The sequence below is a fragment of the Plectropomus leopardus genome, chromosome 5 (assembly GCF_008729295.1).
Source record: "Plectropomus leopardus isolate mb chromosome 5, YSFRI_Pleo_2.0, whole genome shotgun sequence".
Taxonomy (NCBI): domain Eukaryota; kingdom Metazoa; phylum Chordata; class Actinopteri; order Perciformes; family Serranidae; genus Plectropomus; species Plectropomus leopardus.
The window spans coordinates 4,799,960-4,824,874 of record NC_056467.1 but is presented as its reverse complement, the minus strand read 5'-3'; the positions used below and the strand labels follow the sequence as shown (position 1 = coordinate 4,824,874).

General features: G+C 44.3%; 1 protein-coding gene across 3 annotated transcripts in view; it reads right to left on the bottom strand.

Moving 5' to 3' along the window:
- The window catches only part of epha4l (eph receptor A4, like), a 64,598-nt gene extending 40,178 nt beyond the window's left edge, over nucleotides 1-24,420 (bottom strand). For all 3 annotated transcript variants that reach the window (XM_042486069.1, XM_042486071.1, XM_042486070.1), the window contains exons 1-3: nucleotides 24,262-24,420; nucleotides 22,423-22,490; nucleotides 19,291-19,954 (exon numbers count right to left, since the gene is read on the bottom strand). In XM_042486069.1, coding sequence (XP_042342003.1) covers nucleotides 19,291-19,954; nucleotides 22,423-22,490; nucleotides 24,262-24,358 — 829 coding nt within the window. In that variant the 5' untranslated portion in view covers nucleotides 24,359-24,420. The remainder of the gene's footprint in view (nucleotides 1-19,290; nucleotides 19,955-22,422; nucleotides 22,491-24,261) is intronic.
- Between the last annotated feature and the right edge of the window lie 495 nt (nucleotides 24,421-24,915).

Genomic DNA, 24,915 nt, shown 5'->3' with positions numbered 1-24,915 from the left:
TAAAGCAATCTTTCAATGCTCAGTCTCATCGCTAGAGACAGAAGGACACTGGGATTTGTGGGTATTGTTTAAGAGGCTGTGACCGCTTCAGGTGACAAAACACAAAGTTGCTGTTAGGGGTTTGTACATGTGCGCTGACCAGGAAAAGTGTCCTGAGTTGAGAGAGGGGTCAACCAGCTGTTTGAGACGATGCCCCCTTTGCTAAAAGCTGAGGGGAGAGTTAATTGAGTCCCATGCTTCACAGCCTTTGGGCTTGAGCCTCTTTAAAGAGACACAGTCTAAGAGGGCTACCTCAAACTGTGCACGCTTGATGAGTTTTTCGCCCATCAATTATTAAGCTGTCCCAGGCTGAACCCAAATTCCCCACTGGCTGTCCAAAGAATTCCTTACCCAACTCCAAATCTCTGTTTGCCACGGACATACTAAGCATCTTTATACGCAGTTTGAAACTCCGCATTTGCAGAAATTGTGTTTGAAAATGTGATGTCAACATATGAGGCCTTGTTTATAGCAGCGACTGCCCTGCAGAAAGGAACAGTCGAGGGGAAAAGAGAGGTCGATATCCAAGTAAAGCCGGGGAATTTGCTTCCTATTAGGAGTGTGAGTGTGTGTGTGTGTGCGAGGGAAGAGACCGCAGTAGTGGGTGGTCCAAGAGACCGTGGCTTCAGAGAGGAATCTCCCTTAAGACTGGCTGGATTTATCACTGTCCGGGCTGGCAAACCCACATACAGACGCAAATACAGACACACATGAACACACATGTATTCAGTTTTTATGGGATGTGAGCTGAGAAGCCCTCATCATATCCTCTCGTACAGCTCTCAAAAGTCTAACCCAATTTTTCCACCCCATCTTTTTTATACTGTCTCCTTTTTCGCCCTGTCGCTCTCTAACTCTCCTGTATTTTCTTCTCACTCTGATTCGCGCTCTATCTCGCTCTCCCACTCTCCTAGGCTTTTGCTCGGCAGGCCTCCTTTCAGACAGAGAGGGGTTTGTCAGGTGCCAAATCCCTGAGCTGAGAGATCAAAGGCAGACAAAGAGACTGGTGACTTACTGTTCTATTCTGGAAAGGCAAAAAATGGAATCCCTCATAGACCGGGACATCGCATTCTTCCCCCTTTACTCCCCCAGCAGCTCTTTCACTCATTCAATCCTCCTCTCGGGCTTTAGTCTTTTTTCCCTTTTGTCAGTTTCTCCCCCGCCCCATCTCCGTCCCTGTTGTCTCTAAGCTAAAGCACGTTTGGAGAAAGGGGGCAACGAGGGTGGAGGGAGAGGGTTGTGGGAGTTAATGAGTAGTTTTGTCCGTGTGGTGGGGATTCTGCTGGCTGAATTGGTTGCGCCATGTGAGGGGAGGGGAAAACGGGAAGACAAAATCGTCGACGCAGCCATCTGCAAAAATAGGAGTGCACAAAAGCTAATGATACAATGATCGCTACCCACACGCGAGCAAACTAGAACCAAGTTTTCCTCTGAGCGGCAACAACCTACACGCCAGGCTTTGAGCAGCCATGGATGCTCCCCACGCTGCCGCCAAATAAAACCACATCTACCCACACACCCGCCCACTGCTGCCCACCTTGAGTGACCTGCATGCAAAGCCTGATAGGCAAGCTATTCTGCAGCCTACACAACAAAGTATCCAATCCACTCGGGACTGAAAGCATGAGAGCAAACTTGCACTACAATAGCCGTCCAAAAACCCCAGGAATATAACACCCAGCACACGGCGCACAATAACTAGACTTGCCCAGGCAGAACAATTGCCTCTCTTATAATCAGAAAAAAAGAGAATTAAGTTCAAACTACGGCATTTTCCCTCCTTTCAAGCCTGCGCTTTATCTTCTTTGGGTGATGAAAACTCGGTCACTCTTCCTTAGTCATAACAGACAGTGAGCGCTCTTCAGAGGAGCAGTCAGAGGCGTCCTCACAAAGACGCTCTTTCAAAAAACGAAGCGATCAGCTTTCAGGACCTGAGGGCAAGGAGAGTCTCTCCTTCTCCTGCACCTTGAGGAGCCAGCGATCTCTATTCAACCTGCCTTTCTGACATATCCCTCTGCCTTTGTGTTTCTTCTATCTCTTTTTTCCCCCTGTGGAAGCAGTGCGTTGTTTAGGTGAGACTCCTGCTAGAAAGGATTACTATTCCAAGAGTGCTTTGTTTACCCCCCGGCTGCAGTCCCTGACTGATTTTATTAAAAAAGGCAGTCAAAGTCTTGGGTGTATATACTGTCTAGTCTCACCCAGACACACATATAGATAATAATAGACCATCAACATCAATACACCTGAGCCAGTGGCATATTAGCAGGGATAACTAGCTGCTGACCGTTAGCATCTGTCGCTGGAACAGCAGGAGAGTGGAGCAGGTTAACTCATTAATTCCGTCACTGGGGGTTATTAATTACCTCCGGCCCTGACTGCGACACGCAGCCACACGGCCAGCGAAACCCATCAGCGTGATTGATGAGGGACACACGGCCACCGAAACTGATCACGATGATTGATGACATACACTCGTCACACATCTTGACCTTGACCTGGGGTTTAAAGGTACCGTCCTTTAAAATGCAAAAAAAAAGTCGGGTAGTGACATCTGGGTTGACATCCTCACTAGTGTTAATGAAGGCCAAGAACAAAAGGCAGCGAGGCTAACGATGTTAATAACACACAAGCCAACCTTGCTGACAATCACTGCGGCTTTGCTAACAGTGGCCGGTGCCAGGGGGTGCGAGAGTTGCCAGCAGTTTGTCTGTCAAATGCCGGATGATTTATAACTGTATTTTCAGCAGCACCGATCCATCATGCAAAGAGCCACCCACAACACTGGCCTAATTAAAATGTCTGTACCTGACACACCAGCCAGGGAAGCAGATGAGCTAAACACATTGTAAAAATGCGTATTATAACAAAAGTAAAGCCTGAGAGCAAGACATTGTTTTATGCAGTAAGCCATTAAAATAGTTGGGGCCACCAACTGTCCCTATATACTGATTTCTTGCCCTTTTGATCCAAATTTAATACCAGACTGCTACTTGAAATGTGCTTACTTGTAGCATTTTATGTCTTCATAACTGATTACCTGCTAGGTATGCTGTGAAAGTGTATAAAACCTTTCTGAAACTGTTTTTCAAATAGGTTTTCTGTTACTATACAGTCCTGTTCATACTCTGAATTTTTCTGTTAAAGAGATAGTTCAGATTTGAAATGGGGTTGTTGAGGTACTTATCCATGGTCATTGTATTACATACTGTAGACATCAGTTAGCATGTCCTCAGTTTGGAGAAGCAGGCTGGAGTCTGACAGATGAAGCTAAGCAACGAATCAGCAACAAAACTTTGAGCTACCTTAAAAAAGCCCCACCTTAAAAAATAAGAATAAGAATAAGAAAAACAGTCATTTAATATTACTGAACACAGGACCTGCTGGCCTACCACTGCCTCAATCAGTTAGTTTATTTGTGTTATTTTGTGACTTTGGTGTTCCAAAGTATTAATTTGGATTCACCAAACAATACAAACACAAACTAACTAACTCACTGAAGCAGCAGTAGACTGCCAGCTTTTTAGGCAACTCAAACACATTTTGGTGCTGGCCACCAGAGTCAGTACTCCTGCAGCTTCTCCAAACTGAGGGCGCGCCAACTGATACACTACAGAAATACACTGACTAAAGATAAGTACATCGTACAACATCACTTCAAGAAATCCAAACTATCCCTTTAAGAGTGCACTGCGGTGCCACCTATATTGTTACTGTTTGGATTACATAACTGAAAAAAAACTGAAATATTGTTCTGAAGACTTCCTGCAGGCCAAGGTCTCCACGTTCTTATTGACACGTAGAACTCCACTTCCCCCCTTATTCTTCCAGTCTGGCCTTAAGAAGGAATATTAGTACAATGGTTATATCGCAAAAATCTAAAGTATTCCACCCAGCTACTTCAGAACGGACAAGACCACTCCTTAACAAATGTGAGCATGGTACTGAAGGTGAATGTAAGGAAAAGAACGAGACGCTGAAAGAATGTTATAGAGATGGACAGAACAGGGAGAGGCAGCAAACAGATCCATTTTTGTTTGGTGAAACACTGTTTAACTTGGCAAGCTTGGGTGGGGGCCACTCAGATTCCACTTTTGCACCCATGCCAGATCTGCAAGGGTGCACCACCCAAAGGCGGGCATTGCGCCAACCCACGATGGACCTTTTGTGACCTAAGATTTTGCACAGCAGGTGGGTAATGGACTATAATTCAAGGCAAACAAGACAGAGATATATACACAAACACAGGCTTACAAAACCCAGCACACCTGCACACTCTCAGGTATGCACACAAAGCCCTTTAAAGGCCCTCTGGACTACACAGATGCAATACCATGCATGCATGCAAACACACACCCACCCAACGGGCTTTTTAAGCACTGGTACACAAGCACAGCAGGGACGACAGGAGGTAAATAAACTCCGTCAAGGTATTGTCTTGGTCCAATTTCCCCAAGGTCTCCGGAGGCTTGAGTCCCATGCTGGACATGTGTGAGCGTCTACTTGAGTGTGTGAGCAGGCTGTGTACCTAGCATGCTTTCCTGACATTATTTACAATGAAAAGACCTGCATTTCAATTCAATTATATAAAAAAGAGAGGCAGAGAGGTGGGAGGTGGGGGAGGGAGGGTATGCTAATGCTGTTGTGCGAGGGGACGCTCACATCAGCACACACCGCAAAACAATTGGTTGAGCTAAACTATTCTACTCGCAGCGAGTCAAGGAGAATGGGGCAGGAAAAGGGAGGATGTGTGAGAAAAACACACACAAACACACTAAGAATAGGTGAGGAGGAAGAGGAAGCGATAGGGAAGCAGTCTCGATGGGGCCTCATATCCAAATCTGTAAACAAGTGTAAAGCACGTGTCGCGCTGTAGCACAAATACATAACAAATCACTGAAATCCCCCACAATGCAACACTTGCAATGCAACAGCTTTGTAAAGGTAAGTATGTGTTACTTGTACTGTTATTCATGATTGCATACGTCGTAAAGACTTTAGAGCTGTGCAAGACATCAATGTCATAACCATTTTTGATACAAGAGTTGATATTGTGAAATTTCGACATTGAGACATGCTGCATTTTAAATGCTGTCTTTTCCAGGTTTTTAGGGAAGCATTACAACAAGTGGCACAATGTTTTGAGCTTATTTAACTGTTTAACATGTGTGGTCATCATACTCACAATACAAATTACAAAAACATAACACTACCCCAGATCCCCGTATAGTATCATCAAGATCACCCCGTGCTTATTATTGTGTGGTTATTTTATCTAAAAAGCTGTTTCTCAATTCAATTTCCAGAAAAACACATTCCACTTTGTTTTATGTATAAATTGCATGTTTAATCTTTCAATCAAATCAAACAAAAATGTTTAATAGGTAAATATCGAATATATCGCACTGATGTTTTACCAACAAAAACCAACAATGGACCGACTAAGCATAAGCTAAAAGTAGAGCTACAACTAATGTAATATAAGAATGGATAATTACCATTGCAATTTCCTAATGCCCCAGTTAATGTAATCAAATTAGGAAAAAATATTATCAGTGTTGTCATGTCCTGTTTTTAAAGGCTCCATTACAATAAAAAGACTGCTCCAGTTCTTCTGTTATTTGCCTTTTCCCACTGAGTCATTATATCCACATTACTGATGTTTTTTCTTCCATAAATTTAATTATGAGAATATTTTGTGAAGGCATCAATAGTCAGCCCTTCAATACAGTCGCAAAATATATTGTGATATTTTATTTTCACCAAATCACCCAGTCTTACTTACTAAAAAACAAGCCAAAAAAAAAAGTACTGTGGAATGGCTGACATTTGTTATAAAATAGCAAACTAATAATCAATTTTCAAAATAATTGCTGATCATGTAATCAACGTATCAACTCTAATCAAGGAGTTTTATTAAGATTTTCAGAATAAACATTTCTATTCTCTTGTTGCCTCACTTAATTAAAGAGTGGCGTGTTCATGATATAGTGCTGTTTGGGTAATCTGTGTCAGTTTTTCAATATTTACTGAAATGCAATTTGTGCCCTCAAGGACTGAATAAACAATTTGAACATCAGCCACATCTGCGACTAATTTAAAATGACACATCGAGTTGAAGCATCCGAGTGAATGTTGATCACAAGAATTTATTTTGTTTAGAAAAACAGAAGGTATGAATTTAAACTAGTTTTTTTGGGGGGGTGGACTGTGAACTAAGTGTAAAATTCAAAAAGTGAACCATGAATGCAAAAAGTTCTTAATCTGTGTGAACATGCACAACACTGATAATTGGATAAATTCACTTTATTATCCAGCTCTAAAATGCCTCCCAGTGTTCCCACCCTTTCTCACCAACTTTCCACAGGTGTGTGACCTCAGGTGGCCATAATGATATGATGTCATTACCACAAAGCCATATCACGTATACCTTGAAGTGAGGATAAGCCTTTACCTTCATATCACACAGCCTTGCGTAAATGTGGAGACAAATTGGGTAAACAGCTGCCCGCAGATGGGAATTTCAAAAGACAAACAACCCAAAATGAAAATAAGTTGCATTGCCTGCTGCTCAAAGTGAGTTTTGGTAACTCTGATAGATCCCTGTAGTAAATGGAATCAAAAAGCACATTAGGAGATGCCATACATACAGTATGTCAAATCGGAGTGCACACACGTGTCAACACTTAAGTTTGCAGAAACACGCATACAAAAACTTTAATTACCTAATAGTCTGCGGTCTCGGGGGCAAGTTTAACATCAACCTTGCCGGTTTCTCAGAAGCGGCTCGGTGGGTTCTGAGGAGGGGTTGGAAAGGGTCGACTTACGGGTGAAAAGGAAGGTATTTTTAGGTTGTTTGTTTAGGTAATCTACTTGTAGCTCCCAGACGACAGCCTGTCTGGGGCCTCGGAGCACCTTCTATTGTGTGTGTGTGTGTGTGGGGTGTGTGTCCCTGAGAACACCGCGCACACTATCGTGTCTTTGCATTGTGTGTGTGAATACATGCAGTTATATGCACTCTGTGTGTGTGTGTGTGTGTGTGTGTGTGCTCAGCCAGGGTACATAAATACTTCCCTGGGTCATCAGCTCTTCAACAGCTCATGTCAGCCCATGGCCGGTCTGCTGGTCTCCACTGTGGCTGTCACTGCTTTAACCTTTGACCTCTCCGGGTGTCACTCAGGCCTCACTCTCTCCAGACCACTTTCCCCTCCTCTCTCTCTCTCTCTCTCTCTCTCTCTCTCTCAAAACAGGATCGAGGTCATTTCTGTCGTGGAAGTGATACCCTCTCCGACTTAAAACTGTGTCAGCTCCTGTTTGCACGCCATGGCTTTGCATGACGTGTGCATGCATTCCAAAGTTAGTAGCATATATATGTGTCCACAAACTTTGCAGTTGGGTGCAGGCGTTGCCCTCCCTAACCTCGGGCTAGTTGAACCTGGCCTTGCGGGGGGGGGCCACAGAGGGTGTAACAGGAGCCTGGGGTTAATGGCTACTGCTTAGACAGGGTTACTCTGCTAATGTGTAACATTTTAGCCTTTAGCTTTGATGTGAGGACAGACACACAGGCACGGCGACGATGGGAAGAGGCAAACAAAGGGCAGTGAGATTCAAATGCACAGTGAGCTTTGAAGTAAGTGTGTGGGCACCACTGGAAGATGGCCAGGGTCGAGTTTCTGGGTTATGTTTTGTATTTCTTGGACTTCTCGCCTTTTTTCACTTCAAGTGTGTTTCCTGCTGTCTTTCTGCCTTTTCTGTTATCTCTCCTTATCTTTATGGTTTCTTTCACCACTTAGGGTGATGCACCGTACTTGGCAGCTTTGTCAGTGATTCGAGCAGCACTCGATGCCCTGCAGAGCTGCCAAAAATATGTTCTCGATTTCCTTATTTCTCTCCTTAACACTGCCAATATTGTATCGTAACACACCAATCACAAAAGATGGACATCACACTAACACCCTCCTGATGTTTAAATTGCTTAAAAGAGAAATAAACCAGATGAGAACATTTTTGATGGTTACACACGTTGGTCTATAGGTAAATTTTGCTGTTCTTCAGTTTACTGCACTGGGCAACAACCAGGTCTGCCAGAGCTAAATAGAAGAACCACTCATTTGGCATTCAGAAGTGATGCCCAGTGAGCAAACCCTGTTTAGCATTGTTAATGAATGCCTCCTTTCCACCCAAATTAGCCCATGCACGCAGGTTTTTAAACACAGGAACACCTGCTGAAAATAGGCTATAGACTCCTTTCCCATTACCAGTAGACCAGAGCTGTGTACACAGCTCTGCAGCAGAGGAGTATGCCTTTCTGTGTGTGTGGTGTGTGTGTGTGTGTGTGTGTGTGTGTGTGTGTGTGTGTGTGTGGTTTTCTTTACTGGTGTGTCATATTTTACATTACATATAGGCAACAAGGCTAAAATTTAGAGTTTTAACCTGGGTGTGCATGCTGCATCAATAGCAGTATAAGCAGGGGTAGTAGTGCTAACATAGTAAACAATGTTTAAGGGGTTTTGTCGCTCAGAATGAAGGGAGGAAACAGGATGCAGGCCATCATGTCCAGCAAGCTCCCACCCAACCCTGGTGGTGCGCAATGCAGAGCAGCTAAAGGTGGGCAGCGGGCACTCAGTCTTTCATGTATAAACATGGCCAGTCAGCTGATTTTAACCAAAGCGAACAGAAAATAAAATAAAAGGAAAGATATTAACACTCCAAAACATTAAAATTTCCCTACTATACATCACAATAACCCCGAACTCCCCAACCCTCTGAATGGACTGCACTTTGAAATGTGGTTTCAAAGCTTTTTTTTCTCTTGAAAAAATAAGCCATTAGTTGCTGGTTGGCCTATCACAAGCAAAATGTGCCAAAAGCGATATCCCTACTTAAAAGGTTAATGGTGTGGATTATCCAGAGTAATGTGCTATCAACACTTTCCATAGGGACTGCTGAGTCATAGGGTACAAAGTATCAGGTGAAACAACCCCACGATACACAGCAGGTAGTGATATTGACGGTAATATTTACCACAGCTGGCAGAGGTCGCGACACGACCACACTAGGCTTGTTCAAAGAGCGATCACCGTCTGTACCCATAACCCCCCACTTCACCTTTCACATCTCCAGCCGTTTATCAGGGCCACTAGACAGGAGTCAATTCATCTTCTTCTCTCCTTTCCTCTATACACACACTCTGTCACACACATTCACGCTCTACTTAGATATCTATGTGCCTTCTTTTCATTTCAATCACTTCCTTTTATCTCAATCTCTATCCTCTCTGTCTTTCTGTGTTTTCTCCTGCTTCTTCTTCCCCTCACATTCCTCTGCGGTGTGAGCCTTCAAGGGATCACATCTCTTTATTTTTTCTTTTTCCTCTGCTTCCAGCAGTATTTGACAGCTCGCTGCGGATCAGGGGAGATCAAGGTTTCTAATCCCAGAGACGTGCCCTAGCATGGACACACCTCCGCCTTTAGCTGGAGATCTGCAGCTTTGGTTCCCCAGCGCTGCGAGGTCTCCACATCCCCAAATTACACTTTGGCTCTCCCACAGAGAGGTTATACCTCACAGGCAACCCCATGGTGTGTTTGATACACATGTAGTTTGCATGCCAGTGTGCAAACACATGTATTCACAGCAAGAGGTCAGCTACCTGATCTCAAAGTTCTGGCCTGTAACCAAGTATAGGTGCATGTATGAGTTTATGTGGATTGGAAATTTGAATTGCCAAGCAGTTCCCACTGTAAACTCCCAGGAAATAGTCTGTGTGCTAAATATAAAGCAAGAGCCAGCAGCTGGTTAGCTTATCTTAGCATAAAGACTGGAAGCAGGAGCAAAAAGCTAGCCTGGCCATGCCTAAAGATCACTAATTAACATGTTCTTTTTTTTCCGGACCTGACGGGGAAGAATACATCAACAAGTGTTGTAGTCTGTTATATACCAAAGGAGGGAAGAAGAACAACTTCCAGCATGAAAGCACAACAATACATGGAAGATGACAAGTGCACTTCCCATCGACTAATTAAAAAGAAAGCATTTTTTTTTGTTCGTTTATCCAGCCACTTTTGTGTGTTTGGTATGTGTTTAGTTTTGTCTCTTCTTTGTTCTCCCCCCACCCCTTATCTGTACTCATCATTCTACACACCTCCACCACCACCTTGTCTGCAATCAAGCCTGTACCTACAAGAGCGCCAGCTCTACCGCCAGTCCCTGTCCGATTATTGCCGAACACGGTTTGTTGCAAGTCAAGTAAAGCTCTATTTCTCACCTTTTCCACTTTTTGCCTGCTTGGCTGTTTGTGTTTTTTGCTAAGACCTCTTCAGGTCTCCGCTGTCTCCTAATGCAGTTGTTCGTGCATCTTTTGTCGTGCAGGCTGTTCTCATGCACTGTTTTTACATTTTCCTACATAAAGTGATGCATCAAAATTCATACATGTTCCATGTAATGATAATTTGTGCATAACTACATATTCTGGAGGCCTGCCATCACATGACCATTGCGATGATGGCAGTAATGAAGGAAACGCTCTCGAACTGTCCAGTAAAGAGGCAGTTTGGGGTGGTGGATGGGTCACACAACACTGGAGACTGGTGTTGAGGTAAATCTTCACCATGTTTCTTATTCTAAACCTAACCACAGTAACTTGTAACTGTAGGCCAACCTGGAAGCTAACATTGCCCTGGTTCCCTCGTCAATCCAAAGGATTTTGGATCATTGCCAAAAATAAGCACTGTAGTAAACAAACGTTTACGATACTTACATGTTTTGATCAGCAAGTTAATCTTTCGAAATGAACATTACTTTCAGGATTTCTGAAGCCTAAATGTAATTGCAAGAGGTAAGAAGCTATTGCTAGGCTAAAACGAACTACACTACGGTTGTGTTGCAACCACTACGAAGCTGTAAAGCCGTGTTTGACACAGTTCAGCGCCATGAGATTTTGTAATCTCATTTAGCCACTAAAAAGCTTTAACGTTTACGAGCGGGGTATTTACTGATGATTTTTATGTCATAGAGGAAAACACGAGAGTCTCAGCTTGTGTAAACTACAGACCTTACTGAACGCTTTTAACCAAAAACACATTTAAAAAATCCATTGACCTTGAGATGAGGGGACACGAGGTGCTGAAATGCAAACAGATTTCCAGATTTTAGGACTCATATCACATAACTTAACGTTAAGTGCATAACGTCATTCGTGGGGTGCTGATTTGTGTGATATCAGACAAACTGTTACGCGAGGATACATTATCTGGTGATGATTCATCCTGAGTTTGATTGCCATCCAAGCCATGAAGTGCTTTAAACTCATCTAACATCATCATCATGCAGGTAATGAACATGACTTTTCCTCCACAACCCTGGATACCCAAAAATACCTCCTCCCACTCTATTGCACTGACAGATGTTGTCCAGAAAATTATGTTTCCTCCCAACAACCTCCTTGTATTCCTCGTTCTTCTTCCTACATACTAATCACACTTTCTCAACGTGTGTGTGTTTTTCGAGGGAGAATGAGCCAGTGTGCCATTTCCTCCACCGCCGTGATTAGAAAAGGGTGATCTGAGCTCATTAAAATGGGCACTGCGTCCAGTCTCAGGGCACATCAGATTACAGAGCGGCCCTTTATTGCAAGGCTTTTTGTCATAACCCCTAACTGATTGCCACGGAGCAGCCTTTGATTTGGCCACTGAACTCTGCGGCCCCTGAGAAAAAGGATGACGAGCAAGGAGAAGAAAAGACCACCTACTATCGCCTCGGCAGGATGGAGGGAGCTTAAGATAGAAATCAGGGGGAACGAGAGAGAGAGGGAAAGATAAAACATTTTCAAGGTGTTTGCAATCAGCCTCCCATTGTCGGATGCTGAGGGAGAGTTTGGCCGTCCATCTGAAGAGCTGCTGGGCTGCTTTGTCTCCGGGCTCAGATCGCGCAACGCGATTGGAACGTTAATAGAAGTTTATGATACAGCATGTGATATGCCTGCTGCGACAGATGCACGGAATAAATATAGGCCAGATAATAGTCCACACACTCTCTCTGTCTGTCCGCACACACACCCCAGACCTCGCGATCAGTAACACATTGCCCCAGATCAAAGGGATTTCCGTGCAATGGTGAACCGACGGATGAAGTGTAGAAAAAGCACGGTTGCCAGACTGGAACTAAATCTCTTTCCACTTCACTTCCCCCCATGTTTTGTCTCTTTTTCTCTCCTCACCTCCCTCCCTGCCTCCTCATCTCCATCTCCTCCGCTTTTCTTGGCGAGAGAGGTCCGTTCTCGCTCGCTGTCAGCACAAAGAGGGTGGCAGAGACCCTCTTTCTCTTTCATAACCCCTCTCTCTCCCCGAAACAGTCCACCCATGCCCACTCGATCCGTGTCCACTTCTACCTCTGTCTGTCTTTCTCTGCCTATACATCCGTCCATCTCTCTTTACAAACCAGCCTCTCCGCTCAGGCCATCAGCTGAGCAAAACAACAGCTTTTTGGAGGGAGAGAGGGAAGAAAAATTTTAAGTGAGCACAAGAGAAAGAGAGGGGCAAAAGAGCAAGAGGGAGAGTGTGCAGGAGTGCAGGAGAAAATGGAGGGAGAAGAAGGGAAACAGCCGGAGGAATGGGGGAACGTCAGGGATGGATAGAGGGAGAGGGGGGTGAAAGGACTGCGGGGTTGTGTTGGTAGAGAGCTGGGGTATTGATTCAGGGCCTTTTGACATGCTAATTTGCTTGCTGACTGCTTTAATCGCTCCCTCTTCCCATCGCAGGCTTCAAAGAGAGGATGCTTTTCAAAAAGATGAGAGAGGAGAGGAGAGGAGAGAGACATTTTATCATCCTTTTAAAGCCCTTTTTGACACTTGCACAGCTATATGTTCCTGATGCCAGCTGACAACCATGTTAGCGGCACTGTAACAGATCATGTAAGCTGTCCTTACTGCACATTACCTAATAATAGCAGGCTAACTCAAGTGCTTATTGGCATCACTGCTACAACTAACGATATTTCTGTCATTTTAAGACAACTGTATGCCACTGATTTAATGACAATATAATAGCATTATAATGCAAGAGCACCCCAACAAGGAGCTATCAACTTTTAATTCAACCAGAAATGAAAGCAAAACATTTCTCAACATAGTTAGAAAAACAGAACTGTTTTGGAGTCAGAGCTGATATTTTGGTCTTGGAGATACATGGTTTCCAAAGGACAAAGACACAATATGAAATCTGTGTATTTACTGTATCTGTTTCATATAAGACATGCACCAATAGCTGGCAGTCAAACTGTGTGGAGCACTGGCAGGCTTTAAATTTGGAAACAGAGACATTTCACAGATATAATACTCAATTTTTACTTTTTCTTTTCACCAAGATTCTTCTGGTGCTTTTCACCAGCTTTCATTTCTATCATGCATTATAGGAAAAAAGTGTCCCTCAACAGCAAAATCTTGAAATCAGTACATTTTGTAAGCATACTGGCATCTTTTATGCTTCATTTGTAATTGTTCCAATATTCTATATATAAACTGCAAAATCATAAGCCACATTGTAAAATGGGTCCAGAGCACAGCTTGACTTCTTCATTCTCATTTTGAAAAACAAAAGCCAGCATTTATTATGCCAATTCAGTTATATCACCCTATTTCAAGAATTCAAATGACACTTGTTGCAGTTCAACTCCATCTGAAACCAGTAAATGATCTCACGCCACTGACAGTTTGGTCACTTAGTGGGCAGTTTATAAAGTTTTCATCCAAACATATTATTTAGTCTCATATCCAGAACTGTTTTTTTTCCCCCCAAAAAAACATTTGAGGCTGGGATAACTCTATTTATTTCTAATGAAGTCTGACATGCTTCTGGCACTTCCTTGAAACCAGTGTCAGTTTCTTGTAGCAACACAAAACAAAGCACATTGCTCCACAAACTTCTTAAAAGGAACTCGATTTCAGAGGAAAAAAATGAGCTTTGAAAACTCAATTGGAGATAAATGACTTAAAGATGTATATTCATGGCAGTGTATCACTACACGCTGGCGCTGTGGGAGCAGTACAGCCATCAGCCCAGGGTCATGCTCCATCACCAGTGGCTTCCTGCCCTAAACAGGGCACGGCGAGGGGAAAGAGAGAGGGGTGATGAGTGTCGAAAACTGCAAAGGGAACAAACACCGAGGCAGGACGGCAGCCCGAGCAGGAAAAACATTTCAGCACCTTAGCTAATGACGGCTGAATTACCACTCCCCCCTCACCCCCCTCTTCTATCCAGCCAAGGGAGGATTTGTGTGTGTTGAGAGGAACTTTTTTCATCATTTGAGGAGCAAAACAGGAACAGAGTATATAAAAAATGTTTTAAGCAATTATTTCAGCAGGAAGGGGAGGGAGGTGGTGGATTGCTCATGAGACATTTTGTCCTCCCTTTCTCTATCTGTTGTTCTTTCCTGCTCTCCGTTGGTAATAGATTCCTCGTCTCTATTCAGCAGCACAAAATGAGCCTCTCTGGTGGCAGGCAGAGTGATGAGTACATTCACCTCCACTCTGCTGCGCTCTGCTCAGCACTGACTGTGTGTCTGTGTGTGCAGAAAGCTTGCTATAACTCGCTATACATATTTATGAATGTCTCTGCGTAGTTGAGTCTATTACTTAATATGTCTTTTTCTACATGTGTGTTGGCTGGATTTTTGTGTTTGTTCGTGTGATCCTGCGTGCACGGCTCTACATGTGGGTGCACAAGTTGGTTGCTGTCAGCTCCTTCCCTGCATGTGTGATTTTTTATTATTCAGATTTGTGTGTCTGTGTGCATGTGTGTGTTTGTGGGGACAATGATAGGTGATGATGTTCCATGTGCTGCCTCTCTCTCCAACAGTGAAGGTAATCTCATTATTCAGCCCACTTCCTGCTGCTGCCACCAGAGACAGGCTGACGAACACTAACCACCTCGACGGCCAGAGCGGAGACAGGGGGAAAAAAAGAGAGGAGGGAAAAAAAGACGGGAGAAAATTGCTAGCAGAAACTCTGCAGAAAAATGGAGGGAGATAAAAGGAGAAATAGATATGTGATGAGGGGGGGGGGGCATTAAAGCAAGAGGAAATATAAGGAGACAGACATGAACAGAAAAAAAACAAGATGCAAATACTTCATTTGTGTGAATGCAGAAGAGAGAGAGAAGGAAAGTAGAGGAGGCAGAGGAAGAGCAGGGGACTGAGTCTGTGTGTTTAAAGCCATCGGGGACCGGCGGGCTAAATAGAATTACGTGGTGAATTTAGAATGATGCTCTCAAGCGCATATTTAACACTGTCAACAGAGGGAAAGAGAGAGACACACACACACACACACACACACACACACACACACGAGAGAAACTTCATCCCTAAAACCTCTTAATCCAACATGAATGAGAGTTTCCAGCTCAGCAAAGACTGCTGGGAATAGAGAGGGTGGCGGGGGGTCTCAGGTGAGAAAAAGCTCAGATCACAAACTAACATCACAACCAGGAACTAAGCCGTTATCCTCACACACACACATGCAAACAGGTTTTGGGGGAGCACACAAAATTGTGAAAATGAGGGTTAAAATCATGGAAATGAAATGTAACTTGTTGCTTCGATTGCTCTTCTCATAGTTGACTTATTACAACACAAAACAGACATGCATTTGGTGTTTTTAAGGCTGCAAACTTTCTTTATCTTTTAATCTGCAGATCATTTTCTCGGTTGATTGGTCATAGTTTGATCTAAATGTCAGAAAATAGTGAAAACTGTCCATCACAATTTCTTAAAGTCCACGGCAATGTCTTTAAATGTCTTAGTTTGACAGTCCAAAATTCATAAATATTAAGTTTATAATTATATAAAACAGAGAAATGCAGGAAATCGCCATATTTGAGAGGATAAAAGCAACATTTTCTGCCAATTTTGCATGAAAAATAACTTTAACAATTAATCAAATATCAACATCATTGGACATTATATTTCTGTCGATTTAGTAATATATTAATTGACTTAATATTGCAACTCTAGTGTTTTTTTTATTAATTAAATGAGAGCGGATCAAAGGGTAAAAAAATCAAATGTGCTAAACTCCATTAAATTAATGTCTTTATTAAATTTTTAGAGATATAAAAATGTAAATGGTAAAGTCTTCAAAAACTTCAGTGTAAACTTAGCTCCTTTTTTGAGTCATGTTAGTTACTATTAAAGAATGTGTTTGTGTCTTGAATGCTGGTGACGATAGCTTGTGAGGCGCCAGCTCACAGCTCAACCATGAGCTAGCATTCTTAAGCGTGAAAAGTGTCTGTCACCTTCACGCCTCAACCAAGCCATATCCTCAACAAACACACACGCCACCAAATTTAACTTACAGGAAACACACACCACTTGGGTTTTACTGGTTTTCCTGAAAAACACACGACATTACTCTGCAGCGGCAAAAATGCTGCCAGAGCGAGTTCTCGCTCAACCCAAAAAGAATTAAACAGTTAAGGTAATTATCATTTTCCCATAATGACATAAGTACGTAGTTCTTGCTAATCTCTCCCTCCCACCTCCTCATCAACACCCCCACCCCTCCAACAGTAAGGACCCCCTCACCAGATGAGGAGCGAAGGGAGTCCCTGACCCCACCCTTCATCAACAGAGCATGTGGGGGGAGGTGGTTAACAGGGAAAGGGATCTTAAATGCAAACAGACAGAATCCCCTCTACTTAAAACTGGGGGGCCCCTTTGGCCCTGAGTGCCCTAGTAGCCCCTCTTGCCTTGGCCCTGGGTGTACACCATGGCCACCCTTGGCCCACCTCGAGCACACATGCATCCACACACACACACACACACACACACACACACACCCGCCACAGCTGTCAAAATCCTGACGTCTTAATCAATCCTGGATCCACACTCTGTCAGACGTAGCAGTAAGATGGATGCAGAAGGGGACGACCTCTGAACTCTGCCAGGGGTGTAGAATACAATTCCTACGTGCTTACCCCCCCCCCCGAAACATCACCAGCCTCAGTAGGCTCCGCTGCTGCCCCAAACAATGATGGAGGAGAGCCCATTCATCCTGGGCTGGGAACCAGGGGCCAAGGTGCCCTTGTAACCCCGCACGTACACAAGACAAGCACAGACACACAAGTCTGCAAATGCACACACACACAATTGGGCTTGTGTGCGGCATAGAAAAGCTGCAAACCAAGCTGTGTAGTATACGCAAATGCTGACACACCCTTGTACACTTGTTTAAACTTTTTAATATGTCAAAAAAAAAAAAAAAACTGGCAACATCTTACCCCAAAACTCTCCACTGATATCCACCTTCCCTCCCCCGAAACCAGCTCCTGAGTCCTTTGGTCAACATGGTCATATAGGAGAGGACCCCCTCTCCCATAGAGCCTGTCACACCGAGGAATATTAACCAGCTCATCAGTGCACTTGAAGACTGACAGTGGCCAGCACCTTTTAACCCTTCAGTCACTGGATCTGACCCACGCTGACGCCTCAGGCAGCCATGCAGCGTCAAACCCAGTGTGTACTATCTAGTTTCCAATTGGAAGTGAAATGCTGAGAAACTTTTTAAACTGTGTAATTGAAGCTAAAAGTGAGCTGAGTGGATGCATTGGCACTGTTAACTTAAACAAACCAGAGCAGATGCAGCGATATGTGAACTAAATGGATATATTGGCTTGAAAAGCAATACTGCCAACTCAGAGGCTGGCAGACACTACGAGACTGCATTAGTCATATAAAAGCAAGGATTCCAAATCCTTTGTTGCCTTCTTTGGAGAGTAACAGCTATTTTTCTCAAGTGGAATTAAAGAGAAGAGATAAGGAGCCGGTTTCAATGTTGCAGGCAAATTAAAGTTATACAGTATGAGATCAGGGTTCTCATTCTGATTTAAACAAGAGAGGTTATTATAGTAAATTGCATGATAGAAAGCCAATCCAGGCAATATTTACTTAAGGTCTGAAACTAACTACTTTCTGGTCCCTCAACCCGCCAGCTTACTTGTACCCCTTTGCCTCCCCACCCCCAAGCAGCCAACAGTACCCCTAAATCACCAGACCTGTTTGTCATGCAATTAGTCCTCCAAGATAAAGGCTCCCTCGTAAATTAGGAGAGGTGTAGTGGTCCGTCCCCCTGTTAATCACCCGTGCCCAGCCTCTGACCCCTCACTGCTGTAGCTTGCTGCTTTTTGTGTGTGATGGTGGTGGGTGGCGGGTGGGGTACACCAATAAACCATAGTGGCAGAATTGGCATCCACTCGTCTGGCCAGCTGACAACTGCGCCTCGGCTTGGCAAAAGGCTGCATGTGATCCACAAAACAGCTGCTGAATACTACTAGATGCTACCCACAATACCCTGCTGCATGCCATACACCACAACCTACTGTGTGCAATGAAACAAGCAAGGTAAATTAGGATAGCTCTATTAAATGCCATTTCTCATAAGAGCCTACACTTGAAGGAAAATTTGCAACATTCTGTTTGCAATGTTTCCTGGGCATTTCAAGGCAATGTTTTATATTCAGGAACATGCCGAAGGCTCTATCATGCTCCTGATTTAAAGAAATTCTGAAAGCAGGCACTCTGCACTGACCTTAAAACCTCATCAAACAGCCTGGTATAGGATCACAGCAAGCTGAGACTAGAATAATCGTCCACGGAGGGCTATTCCCCCCTACAAAATAGCACTATTCCAACCCCATCTCACGGCTGTGTATTTTCACTCTTCTCATACCTGTTTGGAATGATAAACTCTTTCTCCCTCCTTCCCTTCCTCTAAAGCTGTCTATCTCTTTTTCCCAGCTTCGCTTTCCTTTGGGAATAAGAGAAAGAGATGGTTGGGGGTGAAAGACACAGCAGTAGTGCAAACCAGTTGGAGCTCTACCCTCCTCTCCCGGTGTCACCAATTCTCCTGGGATGCATCCCATTGCACAACACCTCCCAGTGAGCCTGCTAATTACTCCATTTACAATCATCATTGCTTCTATCACCCAACCAGACACTGGAAAGAAGACTGTAGAGAGTAGCAGAGCGAGGAGTAAAATATATCCAACAGAGTGCAAGGTGGGGGAATCAAGGGAGGGAGGCGAAGGTAGGACAAAGAGAACGGAATATGGGGGATAAAGACAAAGAGGCAAGAGATAGGAGGATGGGGAGAAATTAAAGAGGTGGGATACTGTAGGGACTGGCAGGGTTTGAAGGTAGAGAGATCTATAAATAGAGAACGGAAACACAGTCAGCCCCGAAAAACACAAGACAAATGTCAGTTCTTACCTTGGCATTCTGCATTGCGCTCCTCGTATCCAGGGTTACACAGGCAATTCCCAATGGGCACCAGCCACTCTCCGTCAGCCCCGCAGTACATCTTTGGAACCTCCTTCTCCTCCGAATTATCCACGCATGAGCCACGAACTTCCACAAGTGAAGACGTATCCGCTCCAGTGATGGTATCAGGAAACTGGGCCAAGTTACGCACCGCTAGAGGACATTTCTTGTAGAAGACCCTTACGGACACGAGCGCAATGCATGCCCCAACATCCTGGAAGGCCAAATAGAAGCCCTTCCGGGTCAAGGCGCCCACATCCCGCACCTCTGTGTTCAGCTTCATGATGCGATCGCCGATGTCCACCTGTGTGAAGCTCTCATCGGCAGCGATGGTATCAATCTTGCCGAACTGGTTCTCGCGAATGTAGCGCTCCTTGTCGTTGTTGGATTCATAGTAATAAAGATTGAAGGTTTCCTTGCAGGTTCCCATGACCCCCGGGAGGCTGTTGCAGTCCCGGAGGGTGAACTTGATCTCAATGTAGACACGCTGGGCACCGCCTCTGGGGATCCAGTCAGTGCGGAGCCAGTTGTTCTGGTTTGGCTCCATGACATTACACACCTGGTATGTCCGGATGGGAATGTTCTTTTCATCCATAATACTCACTTCCTCCCACTGGGGAAAGGACACAACAATTAAAAAAGGTTACAAGGATATTCTTAAACCTCTGAGGTTCAATCAGCAAATTAATTACCTGAATTCCAAACCATAGTTTAAGAAAATACAGAACAGTCAGAAAATGCTAAAGCACTGTCATGGCAGAATTGTTAAGGGTTAAGAACATCAGAGAAATATATAAAGGTAATGCTCTCCTAATTAAAATGGACTATGTAAGTATCACACATGACTGCGAGCCAGTCCAAGAATGAGAGATACTGTGCAAAAGGGCATGCGAGAGAGATTAGTCAATATTTGAGTTTCAGCAGAGCAATTAATTGATGGCTAAACTTAATGCATATTTTATGAATGGCACCTAATAGACTTGTTAGGTCCTAATATAGAATCACAAAGATATTAATATTCATTGCTTCCCCTCAACTGTGAGAAAGGAAATTTGTAATTAGATCTTTGCCTGTGTAATGCCTATACTTCAATTACTTTGGGAGAGGTATACAAACTCGTCTCCACACACACACTAAGAGACCTGTATGGCTCAGAGTATCGGAGAAGAGAAAAAGAAAAGGAAAGACAAACACAAGATTACGTGGATGCAAAAACATAATGTCTGGAATCAATGCTAATGATCTAATGTGTGCCTGCTTTGCTTCAGCATACATGATGGGGAGTGGGAGACAGGGGCACACACGTTGTTAGTATGAACTCATTGGAGAGAGAGAGAGAGGGACGCTGACGTGGGGCGCATGGATTACGTTATCCAAGCTTATTTTTGCCAGGAGGGAATGTTTGTTTTACTTATGATAAAGTTCCCCCTCTCGACAGATCACTGTGGAGCAAATACGAGCAAGTCTTTAGAGGCTCGAAGCTCTGTGTTACCCCTAAGTTCTTCGCCGTGTGTTTTAAATAGAGTCTTTGACTGAGCTGGGCTGTAAACAAGAGCAGACAGGCCTTTGGCTGCCGTAGCTTCAGCCATTTAGAAAACTGTATAAAAAAAGTCATAATGGAACAGTGGAAGATATGGGTTATGCTGCCAGATTTGATTTGACGCCTTATCATAAACAATCTGGTTTAAAGGCTTATTTCCCTGGAGGAGGGTGGGATAATGCTAAACATAGCTGCGGCTGTACGATTTGAGAAAATGTCTATCATTCCCCGCTGTTCCATTCCACTCTGCTCTCTTCCTTTAGCCCCCCTTTTGTTGTGGAAATCAAGCGGCGCTGAGATAAGGCCGCACCTTTACCCGATAGCAGGGTAGAGGGAGAATAAGGCCAATTGGTCGTAATGAGAGGGTGAATGCAGGCTTGCCGGGGGCTGCCAGGACCCTGTCAATCACTTGTTTGTGATAAAATGGCCGAGGGGAGGACCTGAACACATCGCCAGCCAAGTTCATTGAGAATTGCTCGCGAGCAGAGCTTGCAACAGCTGCACAAGGTACAAATTCAGTTCCCCTGGGTTTCTATTCATTAAGTGACATGATTGTTGCTAATTTGTATTAATTTTCATGAAACATTAAAAGGCTCGCTTGTTCTCATCATCATCTATTATGAGAACAAATGAAGGGGTAACTGCTGCCTGACAAAGCACTGTTATTTGTTTAATGTCAACAATTATAAATTTAGGCCACCACTGACTTTTATTCAAGTACATTTTTGGCCATGATCAAATTGGTTAGGCATGGCATGTGCCTTACCTTTCTTCAATGCCCGTGGCACACTGTAGCCACTGTGGGGCCCCTATTCTTTCTCTTATCAGAGCCACTGTAGATATCCCAATTAGAAAGAGGGATCACGCATTCGGTCAACCCTATTCCCCGCTGCTTTATGGCGCGATCCAGTCATACTGCGGCAACAGCTAAACCCCTCTGCACTTTCCCCCTTATTCATCCATTCCAGAGGACCCTCTCTCAGCTGCCAAGTTCCTCTCCCTCTCTCGCTCTCTGCGACTCAATGGTGGAAAGGGATATAAAGTTTCTCCACAAAGACCGATTCAATCCACCGTCTATTCAGGAAACCTGACGCCCGCTGCAGTATCGGCCCCTGCATCTGACCATTACAGAGTGGTTAGAGAGAAGGGAAGCGAGGAGAAAGGGGAGCAGGGGTTGGGGGTGAGGGGGGTGCCTATAGACCGGTGGTTCTCAAAGTGGATTCCGGGGACCCCATGGGGCCCTGGAGGGCGTTCCACAGGGTCTCCATACACAACAAAATTCAAATTTACCCATATTTTTGTGTTTTAGTTTGATCTCACCGCAAGTCTAATATCCCTACAGTGCAGACAGCTGCACAATAAATCATCAACAATGATATTCCCATAAAGGGCTCACCAGGACTAAATCTTATCAAAGAGGGCTGTGTATCTGTTTGGCGGTCCACTCCAGAGCTCTTGCCAATAATGGATATTATCTCTCCATTTTTGCTCAATAGGGGACCATGCGTCCTAACAAGGGGACATTTCTTTGCAGTACTTACCCCTCCTTCTGTCGGGTTGGCGACCCATCCCAGCTCCCCCTGTACAGATCTGGAGTCCAATAACGTGACTGGAAAACAAGAATGGGAGAAGTGAGCACGCAGTCTCAGCCTGTCCATACAACATCAGCATTGGCATGTATAATCTACTTAGGTCTGACACACAGAGAAAGAAAAATGGGTTCCTATTTTTTTTTCTACACATAAAGGCTTAATGAATAGAAATGACTGTTAAAACGATTCATCGAGTAGAAAAATACTCTCATGATGAATGCCAGTTGACTCAGAGAATAAAAAACTGCAGGCCAACGAGTCTTGTAAATGTTTGTTACGTGTAATTCCCGACTGTGCATGTTGTTTTGATCGATTTCCGTTTACACAGAGTTTTTCTAGGAATGACAAAGCATTCCCCCAGTGTCTTTAGAATAATAATATTTCTTTTTTTTCTCAGCGTCAGCCCGAAGCATGTTTGGTGTGATCGGAATCAATTAGGGAGCCGTGGTCATAAACTTGGTCGCTGAGGGAAAAAACGCATTTAAAATGCCTCCAACAGACAGGCACACACTCTCAGACTCTCAATATTTTCTCGAAAACAAAGCAAAACTTCACGTCTATGAAGCGTTATTTAAGAAAATGCGTTCGATTTAATTAAATTACATATTTAATTTTAGGGGGTTTGAGTTCGTTGTGCGTAAAATGCTTAATCACTTGCTCGCTGTAAATTAATACATAAGCCCGTTATGTAGGTCCACACAATAATTTATTAGCTACAATACAGACGGATTCGTTTTTAAATTGGAAACATTTGTTTCATATTTAACTTTGCAGAGCCCGGGGTGCATCTTCGTGGACTTGTTGTGCCGAACAGCTTTTTCCTGCCGTGCAGTAAAGATACAGACACATGATTCTGCAGAAGACAGGCTCTGTGCATCCCATGGCATAATTTTAAATAAAATAAAGTACATCATTTATTCGTGTTTGCACTGGAAACTGGGCTATAAACTGGTTTGGGCCTATTAATCTGACACTGGACACGCTGCGCCCCGGGATCCCGAGTATACGCTCTAGACCCGAAACCTTCCTAGCTCTTGTTTTGTGCAGAACACGCCGTGCTCAATTTAAACATCTTGCACTTCGCTGTTTGGTCGCTTTTCAGTAATCCGGGCAGAGAATATAACCAAAGACTTGTTAGTACTCGTTTAGGATTTTCTTTAATTCGGTGTGTATCTAATACACAAACTGCACAATTTAACTTTCACAGCTGGTTTTATGTCATTCTCGTAATCACATTCTACCACAAACATACTTTGGCGACAGGAGGGATCATTGTGAGCAATTCCTAAATTGATAAATAAAAAGCTGCTCGTTCAGTCGGATGTGCGCCCGATCTGCGAGTCTCCCACTGCCTCGTCAATGCGCTTAATTTGTGCTCCACAAGCCGTCAGTCTATTAGATGCTGCGCAACATTTAACTTCTTTTTAGGGAACGAGCAGTTTGACCTTCTCTCTAAACTGAGAGATCAGCATGTATCGGGGCTCAGGCTGTTCCTGCTCTCAAGCTTTCGGGCAGTTGGCACGATCCAAACCCAAGCCGAGACCCAACACAGCCGATGCGCATTTGGACAGCCACTTCACATTCCACTTGCGTTCTCATAAAACTGCAAAAGTCGCTGCGTAAAGGTGCCCGTCGATGTTTTCCACCGTCAAACTCATCGCGGCTCCACGCACTCGCAACACTGGGGCCACGAAGTGAGGCTCCACAGCGCAAACACACGGAGACACGGAGCGGGGGAGATGAAGTCACAAGTCCGCGGCAGTTATTTTTCTCCCGCAACAACCTTACCTTCATTTGGGGGGTATATCCGTGCCGACGAAACCAATGTAGAAATCCCCAAAACAAGAAAGGTGGCCGCGAACAAAATCCCTGCCATGAGTGCCATTTGTGTCGTTGTTCCGTTTTTCCTCTCCTCTTTTTCTTTCGTTGCTCTTCTCCCAGGTCCTGCTCTCTCTCTCTCTCTCTCTCTCTCACTCACTCCCCCTCTCTCTCGCTCACTCTCTCACTCTCTCTCTTTCCCAGTGGAATATGGGTTTGAAGCGGACAGTGGGAGAGGGACGCAAGGAGCGCACCACAGCCAGGAGGCGGGTCTACTCTGTGCGCTCTGACGCGGAGCCCGTCAATCCATATAGGAAACGTAGTGGACGGAGGGGGGCTTGGGGGAGAATAATCATTAACTACCCCCTCTGCAAAGCCCCCAAAACAAGTCACTCTCTCATTTACCAGTGGGCACTTGGGGGAAAAGCGGTTATGGGGAGACTGAGAGGTGGCATTTCTCCATATTTGCCGTGCAGGTACAAAGGCGATGAAAAACTCTTTGAGACACCGTGAGTCACCGATTGACATTAAACGAGTAAACTGTGGGGAAATCGCCTTTAAGTGAACAGTGAAAACCAATGGGGAGTGTGTGACTGTGTGTGTGCGCTGCCCAGATTTTACCCA